The sequence below is a fragment of the Lynx canadensis genome, chromosome D1 (genome assembly GCF_007474595.2).
Source record: "Lynx canadensis isolate LIC74 chromosome D1, mLynCan4.pri.v2, whole genome shotgun sequence".
In the NCBI taxonomy this organism is placed as follows: Eukaryota; Metazoa; Chordata; class Mammalia; order Carnivora; family Felidae; genus Lynx; species Lynx canadensis.
The window spans coordinates 100728145-100738784 of NC_044312.2; the positions used below are offsets into that span (position 1 = coordinate 100728145).

At 37.3% G+C, this 10640-nt stretch overlaps 1 protein-coding gene across 1 annotated transcript; it reads left to right on the plus strand.

Moving 5' to 3' along the window:
• Positions 1–8440: 8440 nt before the first annotated feature.
• LOC115525464 (olfactory receptor 4A15-like) lies at positions 8441–9358 on the plus strand. The gene has a single exon (XM_030332667.1). It carries the CDS (start codon positions 8441–8443, stop codon positions 9356–9358), a length of 918 nt encoding a protein of 305 aa, XP_030188527.1.
• The last annotated feature ends 1282 nt before the right edge of the window (positions 9359–10640 follow it).

Sequence of the window (10640 nt, forward strand, 5' to 3'; positions counted from 1 at the left end):
GACTCTGTTCCCATCTAGCATTTTGATGGTTTCCTGTCTCACATAGGTCTTTCATCCATTTTGAATTCAGTTTTGTGTGTGGTGTAAGAAGGTGGTCCAGGTTCATTCTTCTTGTTGCCTTCCAGTTTTTCCAACACCATTTTTTGAAGAGACTGTCCTTTTTCCATTGGCTATTCTTCCCTGCTTTGTCAAAGACTAGTTGACCATATAGTTGTGGGTCCATTTCTGGGTTTTCTACTCTTTTCCACTGATATATATATCTATTTTTGTAGCAGTCCCATACTGTCTTGATGACTACAGCTTTTTAGTGTAGCCTGAATTCTGGAATTGTAATGTCTCCAGTTTTGTTTTACTTTTTCAAGATTTCTTTGGCTACTTAGGGTCTTTTGTGATTCCATACAAATTTTAGGATTGTCTGTTTTAGCTCTGTAAAACATGCTGGTGTTATTTTGATAGGGATTGCATTAAAGGTGTGGATTGTTTTGGGTAATATAGACATTTTAACACTGTTTGTTCTTCCAACCCATAACCATGGGATGCTTTTGCATTTTTTTGTGTCGTCTTCAATTTCTTTCATCAGAGTTCTATAGTTTTCAGAGTATAGATCTTTTATTTTTTAATGATTATTTACTTTGAGATAGAGATAGAGAATAAGAGATAGAGATAGAGATAGAGATGTAGATGGAGATGGAGATGGAGATGGAGATGGAGATGGAGGGAGATAGAGAGAGAGAGAGAGAGCACACATACGCTGGGGAGGGGCAGAGAAAGGGAATCCCAAGCAGGATCTATGTTGTTAGTACAGAGCCTGAGGGTGTACTTGATCCCACAAGCTGTTTGATCATGACCTAAGCCAAAGTCAAGAGTCAGATGCTTAGCCAATTGAGCCACCCCAGCACCCCCAGAGTGTAGCACTTTCACCTCTTTACTTGGGTTTAGCCATAGGTATCGTATTATTTTTTGGTCCACTTGTAAATGGGATTGATTCCTTGATTTCCTTTTCTGCTGCTCCACTATTGGTGTATATAAATGCAACACATTTCTGCATGTTGATTTTATATCCTGCGACTCTTGTGAATTCATGTATTAGTTCTCGTGATTTTTGGGTGCACTTTGGGTTTTCCGCATAGAAACCTTATGTAGAAAATAGTGTCATCTGCATGTTGTCTGCAAATGATGAAGTTTTGACTTCTTCCTTGCTGATTGGATTTTTTTTTGTTACTTTTTATGTCTTATTGAGGCTAAGACTTCCAGTACTATCTTAAATACTAATGGAGAGAGTGGATATTCTTGGCTCATTCCTGACCATTGGGAAAAGACTGTCAGTTTTTCCCCATTGAGGATGATGATAGCTGTGAGTCTTTAGCATATGGTCTTTATGATGTTGAGGTGTGTTCCATCTATCCCTACTTTGTTAATGGCTTTTATCAAGAATGGATGTTGTATTTTGTCAAATATTTTTTCTGCATCTATTGACTAGATCATATGGTTCTTATCCTTCCTTTTATTATCACGTTGATTGATTTGTGAATATTGAAACAACCCTGAATCTGAGGAATACATCCCATTTGATTTTGGGAAATAATTCCTTTAATGTACTCGTGTATTAAATTTGCTAGTATCTTGTTGAGAATTTTTGCATCCATGTTCATCAGGGATATTGACTTATAATTCTCCCTTTTAGTGGGGTCTTTATCTGGTTTTGGAATCAAGGTAATGCTGGCCTCAAAAATTTTTTTGGATATTTTCCTTATATTTATATTTGTTGGAACAGTTTGAGAAGGTATTAACTCTTCTTAAATATCTGGTGGAATTCTTCTGGGAAACCATCTGGCCCAGGCATCTTTTTTGGGAAATTTTTGATTTCGGAATCCATTTGTTTGTTGGCTATAGGTCTGTTCACATTTTCTGTTTCTTTCTGTTTCATTTTTGGTAGTTTGTGAGTTTTTCAGAGGATGTCCATTTCTTCCAGATTTCCCAGTTTCTTGGCACATAATTTTTCGTAGTATTCTCTTCTAATTGTTTGTATTTCTGTGGTATTGATTGTGATCTCTCCTCTTTCATTCATGATTTTGTCTATTTGGGACCTTCCTCTTTTACTGTTGAGAAGTATGGCTAGGGGCTTATCAATTTTTTTAATTCCTTCTAAGAACCAGCTCTTAGCTTTGTTGATATATTTTACTGTTTTGTTGTTGTTGTTTTTGCTATGTCATTTGTTTCTAGTCTAATTATTATTTCCCTTCTTCTGCTAGCTTTAGGCTTCATTTGCTGTTCCTTTTTGATCTCCTTTAGGTGTAAGGTTATGTTGTATATTTGGAACCTTTATTGCTTCTTGAGAGAGGCCTGAATTGTAATGTACATCCCTCTTAAGACTTCCCTGGCTGTGTCCCAAAATTTAGGACTGTCATATTTTCATCTGCATTTGTTTTCACGTATTTTTATTTTCTTCTTTAATTTCCTGGTTAACCATTCATTCTTTAGCAGGATGTTCTTTAACCTCCATTGTCCTGAGGTCTTTCCATATATTTTCTTATGGCTGACCTCAATTTTTAGCATCCTTTGCTCATTTTTAATCAATATGGTGTTTTGCTGTGTGTGTTTTTGAGATGAATAAATTTGTTATGTATTCTGGATTTTAACACCTTATCAGCTATAAAATTTGTCAATATTTTCTCTCATCTGTGAGTTGTCTTTTTTCTGTTAATAGTGTCCTTTCATGTACAGAAGTTCTTAAATTTGATAAAGTAATTTATATATTTTTTCTTTTCTTGCCTGTGGTTTTAGTGTAATATGAGTGTCAATGAGCTGCAGGGCTCATTCGATATTTGCAAATCTATCAATGTGATACATGACATTAATAGAAGAAAGGATAGGAACCACATGATCCTGTCAATAGACTCAGAAAAAGCAGTTGACAAAATACAGGATCTCTTCTTAATAACTGCCCTCAAGAAAGTCGGGACAGAAAGAACATACCTTAACATCATAAAAGCCACATATGAAAGGCCCACAGCTAATATCATCCTCAATGGGGGAAAAACTGAGAGCTTCCCCCTGAGACCAGGAACATAACACGGATGTCTATTCTCACCACTGTTGTTTAACATAGTATTGGAAGTCCTACTATCAGAAGACAACAAAATGAAATAAAAGGCATCCAAAGTGGGCATGAAGAAGTCAAACTTTCACTTTTCACAGATGACATAATACTCTACATGGAAACCCCAAAAGACCCCACTGCAAAACTGCTAGAACTGATACATGAATTCAGCAAAGTCGCAGGATATAAAATCAGTGTCCAGAAATCGGTTGCATTTCTATACACCAATAATGAAGCAACATAAATAGAAATGAAGGAATCTATCCATTTACAGTTGCACCAAGAAGCATAAAATTCCTAGGAATAAACCTAACCAAAGAGGTAAAAGGTCTGTACTCTGAAAACTATAGGAAATGTGTGAAAGAAATTGGAAGAAGACACAAAGAAATGGAGAAACATTCCATGATCCTGGATAGGAAGAACAAATATTGTTAAAATGTCAATACTACCCAAACCAATCTACACATTCAATGCAATCCCTATCAAAATAGCACCAGCGTTCTTCTCAGAGCTAGAAAAAACCATCTCAAAATTTGTATGGAACCACAAAAGACCCTAAATAGCCAAAGCAGTCCTGAAAAAGAAGACCAATGCTGCAGGCATCACGATCCTGGACTTTAGCCTGTACTACAAAGCTGTAATCATCAGGACAATATGGTATTGGCAAAAACCTAGACACATAGTCAGTGGAATAGAATACAGAACTAAGAAGCGGACTCAGAAATGTATGGCCAACTAATCTTTGACAAAGCAGGAAAGAGTCTCCAATGGACAAAAGACAGTCTCTTTAGCAAATGGTGCTGGGAGAACTGGATAGCAACATGCAGATGAATGACACTGGGCCACGGTCTTACACCATATACAAAAATGAACTCAAAGTGGATGAAAGACCTAAATGTGAGACAGGAAACCATCAAAATCTTAGAGGAGAAAACAGGCATCGATCTCTTTGACCTCAGCCACAGCAACTTCTTACTTTCCATGTCTCCAAAGACAAGGTAAATAAAAGCCAAATGAACTATTGGGACCTCAACAAGATAAAAAGCTTCTGCACTGCAAAGGAAACAATCAACAGAACTAAAAGGCAACCGACAGAATGGGAGAAGATATTTGTAAATGACATATCAGGTAAAGGGTTAGATTCCAAAATCTATAAAGAACTTACCATGGTCAACACCTGCAAGTTGTTTCTTTCGTAGAAGTTGTCCACTTTCTAAATTGGCAAGTTTACCAACGTAAATCCATTTATGGTATTCTTTTTTAATCTTTTACATGTCAGTAGAATGCAGTAATGACTCTCCCTTCATTCTGATTTTGATCTCTTTTTTCTCTTAGTTTATCTTAATCCATTTTGCTAGGAACATCAATTTTATGAATCTTTCAAGGAATCAATTCCTGGATTTATAGATTTTTCTCTGTTCTATTTTAATACTATGCTAATTTCTATTTAATTAATTTCTCTTTCCGTTATTTCTTTTATTTACTATTTCCATTGTACAATGTTCTTTGTGTTTATTTTGCTTTTCCATTTTTTAGGTTTCTAGTAAGCTTACCTCATTTGTGTCATATCTCTTGTCTTATAATACTTCTATTAAAACTATACATTTCTTTCTAAGCACTCTTTAAGCTGTATCCAGTACACACACACACACACACACACACACACACATCCCTCATTATCTCTGCTTAAAATTTATTTAAAAAATATTCACTGATATTTCTTCTTTAATCCACGGTAATTCATACTTACGTTGCTTAATTTGTAAATAATTAGGAAACATTGTTATATTGTTCTTATCGATTCCCAGGTGAACTTTGTTATATATATTCTGGATGATTTAAATCTGTGGGACATACGTTTAGGAATTCCCTGAGCTTGCACCAATAGGTTAACAAGGCTTAGGACAGAAGTATCCGAGAATCAGTAAACAGGCAAAAGTGCCTCAGCATAGAACTAAAGCTTTGAGCAGAAAGCTCCTTCCACAGGACAAAAGCGTCCAGAATAGGGAAACAGGGAAATAGACTGCCATAGCAGGGTGAAATTGCCTGGAGCTAATTAGCAAAAAAAAAAAAAAAAAAAAAAAAAAAGTGACTTGTTGACCCTGAGGTAGCATGCTCTATCTGTCTTATCCCCTAGGCAAGTTAAGACGAACAGACCCAGTGCCTGGTGCCTGCTGTAAACAGCTATCTGCACCTTGCCAGGATTGTGTCTTGTATTGAGCCAAACCCCTAACACCATATATCTTCGAAACCCCCTTTCTCTCACACACTTGAGTTAATGATCACTGTTTCATTGTCTCACGTGTTTCATTCTGCACGTCCATCATGTTTGTAAGCCTTCTGATCCAATAAATACGGAGCAAGGATCCTTACTCAGGGCTCTTATCTCTTCCCTGACATTAGCCCCTCTTATATTCAATTGTGCATCTGCTCTCTTGCTGGGCAAGAGAGAACTCCAGACTCAAAGTCTGTGACATAAGTCCATTGAAATGCTTTGCCAATTGTTTTCTGGGCTCCTGTAATGCCCATTTCTGTGAGCATTTCCTGAGCACTCAGAGATACTGGAATCTTCCCACACTCTTTTCTCCCTCCCTCCTCCCTTACTAACACAGATGTTATCAACTTGCCTGTGTGCCACTATGTGACAAACTCTTCCTTTTCTGGGGGAAGCTTGCTTGATCTACATTTGAGACAAGTTTAAATTAAAAAAAACCTTGTAACATTTTTATTTATTTTTGAGAGAGAGACAGAGCATGAGCTTGAGAGGGGCAGAGAGAGAGGAAGACACGGAATCTGAAGCAGGCTCTGAGCTGTCATCACAGAGCCTGACCCAGGGCTTGAACTCACAGACCATGAGATGATCACCTGGGCTGAAGTCGAACAATTAACTGACTGAGCCACCCAGGTGCCCCAATGTTTTATTATTTTTAAGAAAGAGAGAGAGGGATAGAGCGCGAGACCGAAGCAAGTGCAGGTTCTGAGCTATCAGCACAGAGCCCAATGCGGGGCTCAAACTCACAAACCACGAGTTCATGACCTGAACTGAAGTTGGACGCTTAACTGACTGAGCCACCCAGGCGCCCCAAGACTAGTTTAAATATCTTGTTCTGAAATTCATCGTCTTCTGGAAGTCAGTTCAGGTGCCAGTGTGCAAAGATGTAGCTTAAAGCTAACTGATACAGCTTTGCCTATTTTGAAAGTCATGCTTTAAAGAAGAGAGTTCTTAACGTATTTTATTTCTGCCCATACTGGACATTTCCCTTTTGATGATTCAATCTCAAGCTGTTCTTTTGTGATTTCCCTGCATCCCACCCCCAGAGGGCATGTTTCTGGAAGTCCTGTTGTACATGGTGATTATCCTGCTGGAATCTCTGGAGATGCAGGTGGCATCTCTGGAGATCAAAATTAGAAGAAGGTCCCAATGAATTTAATTAGGAAAGCACCACTCTTGGAGATGTACCAACTGAATGACTCATGCATATGTATTGTAGTCCATCCCCAGATAAAGTGTTTACAGACCTTTGTCTTGACCTCAGAGAGTGTTTGTATCACTGTTCACACAACTGGCTCTTTCAGGACTTGAAACAATGGACTTAGAACATAATTAAGTGTGTATATTAAGTTATCTCCATCATTAAGGGAATCCAAAATTTAACTGTACTTTGTGAAGACAGGTCAGTATAATTGATTGAGAGTGGAATGTTGTCAAGGATATTTCACTATTTTACTTATATTGACATAAAAACCAAACCATATAAAAATCTTTGTTTAACCAAATCACAATTTTCTCTCCCATACAGCTGAACCCTCCCTTTTGTGTACGCTCACAATGTTGGTGTAACATTCGTTTGTTGTTAGGACAAATTCTGCCAACAATGAAGACTTGGGGTCTCTTTTATCCCAGTCAAGAGTCAAACTTGATTAGGTTACAGGACTTTGTAGTCATTTTGAAAAACCCAGCAATTAAGAGGTAGCCTTTTTCTGAAAGACTGGAATGAATGGCTTTCTGAGAGCATGGAAAGCCTTGTTTACACGGAAATGGTTCAAGGTCCAGTGATGGTGCGTTTGTTTTCCTGCTTTGTGTGCACAGAGGTGGCACCCGTGTACCAAAGACAAGGGAGAGTGGACTACAACGCACACGTTGAACTGAACGGCTGTCTTAGTATGCAGGTAACCCAGGAAGGGTAATTAGATGTAAGATTGCAGCCTAGGCTTTACATTTTCGATTTTGGTCGTGAGGGAATTCACAGTCCTTTAAAAGTTCCTCTGTGTGGTTCTGATAATCATCCATGTCAGACATTCTTTGTGATTACTAACATATATGACGTTTGACTCAGTTCTGTAATATTCTTTTGGTTATTTTCACATACGAAGATCCAGAATAAATTTTCTTCCTCTAATATCAGTGTTTCTACACATTAGTTTCAGGTGTCACTATTTAGGGATATTTTAATGGGCAGATCCTTGTAAATCTCATGATAGTTTCAACTGATATGTTCTCTGAACATTGCTTGCTAATCTGTGAAAGTTTAGAGGATGATGTAGCAACCACACGTCTTGCAAGAGTGATTTTGAAGCGTCCAAGTAACGATTTCATTACCCAAGTGTTACTTCAGTTCCTGTGTTTCTGTTCATAAGTGAGTTTCAGCATGAGAGCATACCTGTGTTGGCCAATCCTTTTATTACTTGTTTATATGATTTACTAACTTTGCCATTGATTCATTTGTCCTTTATTTAAATGCTTAGAGATCTGTGTTCATTTTGACATTAACTCTGTGTATGTCTTCTAAAATGTAAGTCTTTTCCCTAAGTGCTTTTATCTATTGATGTTATGATATCCTTTTAAAATCCTTAAGATGTTTTGAAATTGTAAAATACATCAATTTGGGATTTAATTTATTAGTTAAAAGGATTCTTGAACATAGCCAGTCATTTCTTTTATTAACTGGGGAGTAAATATAAATCTTGCTTTAGTTTTATATTAAACCTTAGTCCATTAAAAAATGTTATATGTAGAATCTGCCATAGGTACAATTGTACTAACTTCCAGATGGAAAGCTGGTTGCAGCAAACTATTTTTTTTTAATATGTTTTTTTCCCACATATGTCTTTAATTTCTTGTCTCTCTATTGGTCTGAGATTGCTGAGCTTACTAAGCATGTTTTTTAATCAGCCTTGAATTCTTGGAATTTCTGAGGGTACTGGAAGTTAATAAATTGTAATGCATATTTGTTGAATTAACGAACAGATTCTAATAAGGATGCAGGCAGTCACTAATAATAATTACATTTGTAACTAATTTTGTCCTGAACTCTGAAATAAGGACATGCAAAAGGACATATGGAACATAGGATCAATGTGACTGAGTTTGTCCTCTTGGGGCTCACTCAGAGCCTCCAAGGTCAGAAAATATTATTTGTTGTGTTCTTGCTCATCTACATTGTGACAATGGTGGGCAACCTCCTCATTGTGGTGACCGTGGTGGTCAGCCCAACCCTGGATTCCCCTATGTATTTCTTTCTTGGTTACTTATCTTTTATGGATGCTGTGTATTCTACTACAGTCACTCCAAATATGATTATAGACTTACTCTGTGAGAAGAAAACCATTTCCTTCCAAGCTTGCATGTCTCAGCTCTTTCTAGGACACTTGTTTGGTGGCTCAGAGATTTTACTCCTGGTGGCCATGGCCTATGACCGCTATGTGGCCATCTGCAAACCCTTGCATTATTTGACCATCATGAATCAACGGGTGTGTGTTTTGTTGCTGCTGTTGGCCTGGGTGGGAGGTTTTTTGCATGCTGTTGTTCACCTTGTCTTTGTTTACAACCTTCCCTTCTGTGGTCCCAATGTCATTGACCACTTCATCTGTGACATGTACCCATTATTAAAACTTGCCTGCACTGACACTTACGTTATTGGCCTCACTGTGGTTGCCAATGATGGGGCAATCTGTGTGGTCATCTTTACGGTCTTGCTCATCTCCTATGGGGTCATTCTGCACTCTCTGAAGAACCTTAGTCAGGAAGGCAGGCGCAAAGCCTTATCCACCTGTGGCTCCCACATTACAGTGGTGGTCCTCTTCTTTGTCCCCTGCATCTTCATGTATGTGAGACCTCCTTCTACCTTACCCATTGATAAATCCTTGACTGTATTTTACACAGTTATGCCACCTATGTTGAACCCCCTAATCTATACTCTGAGAAATGGAGAGATGAAAAATGCCATGGAAAAGCTCTGGACCAGAAGAAGAAAATGAGGCAGAAGAGAAATATATCACCTCTTTTCAGTGAACAGTTGCTCCATCCAGTAAAGAATTATTTATTGATAGTAAGTTTCTCCTGAGGTTTAAAGTTGTGCATGATGAAAAGCATTTAGGATGTAAGTATTTCCAATGGTCAAAATATATTTCTAAGGTTTTCATAAGTTCTTAGGAAAGTAGATGTGTAGCTTTTGCATATAAAATGTCTCTATTGAAACTATAGGTTTAAGTTCTATGTGATCAGTCATGCTATAGTTAATACTAAAAATTTATTTTTGTTAGTGGACATTTTTCACTTTTTGCTCTTACATAAGTGTTCACTTTCAGAAATCATAGTGCTCATTACATATTTCTGAAACAGGACGTAAACCTTTGGTTCATTCCTCCCATACAAAGACAACCCATATTAATACTTAAAGTATGGATCTTATTTTTATATCAGAAACAATTTTAAGTATATAATTTTGTTCATATTGCTTAACACATTAAGGTTGAGGAGGAATGCTGCTTCCAAGGTTGAATATTAATCAGAAGCTAAGTGTAGGAAAAAAATCTGAACAAAAGAGATAGATATAGTAAGTAAGATCTACTCATATTTCTGAGTGGGGGATCCTATTGTCTCCCGAAGAGAAACAATTTTTTTGGTGTTATATTTTCATAAAAATGATTAATTAATCTTCCCAGATAGCTTAGTATATCTGAAAATATCTATGCCATTTTTCAGTATCCCCATCTCTTTTTTTTGCCTGTAGTGTTTCATAGCCTTCTAAAGGGACCTAGGCCCTCCTTACATATATAAAATTACCATAATCCATAATCCATGAGATTTACATATACAACACAGAACCTGAGATGAGATATTTTGGGTGATATCATTGGTGGGAAAGGTGCTGACAATATGGCATGCCATTCTGACCTCTGCTGTTAATGGAATACAGAGTGTTAGGTAATAAATAGGCCATAATATATATTGATTTATTTAACCGAGATCTCTTTCATAAGCCTTCCTTTCTCTGAATTAGGCTTCAAAGAAAATATTAATCTGCCTCTACTACAGTAGGAAGCATGTGTCAAAGAAACTCATGGTTCTGCCTCCTTCAGTTACTCTGGATTCAAGAGGTGCCCAGGCTATGGGGGCATGGGGCATTTTCCCTGGTAAATCACAGTGTATGAGAGACTTTATATCCTGAGTTTTATCCCTATTACTATTATGTGAAGATTCCTTATGTCATCTCAAAGACTTCCCAACATAGTGCTTTTCATTAAATAAGATTAAACA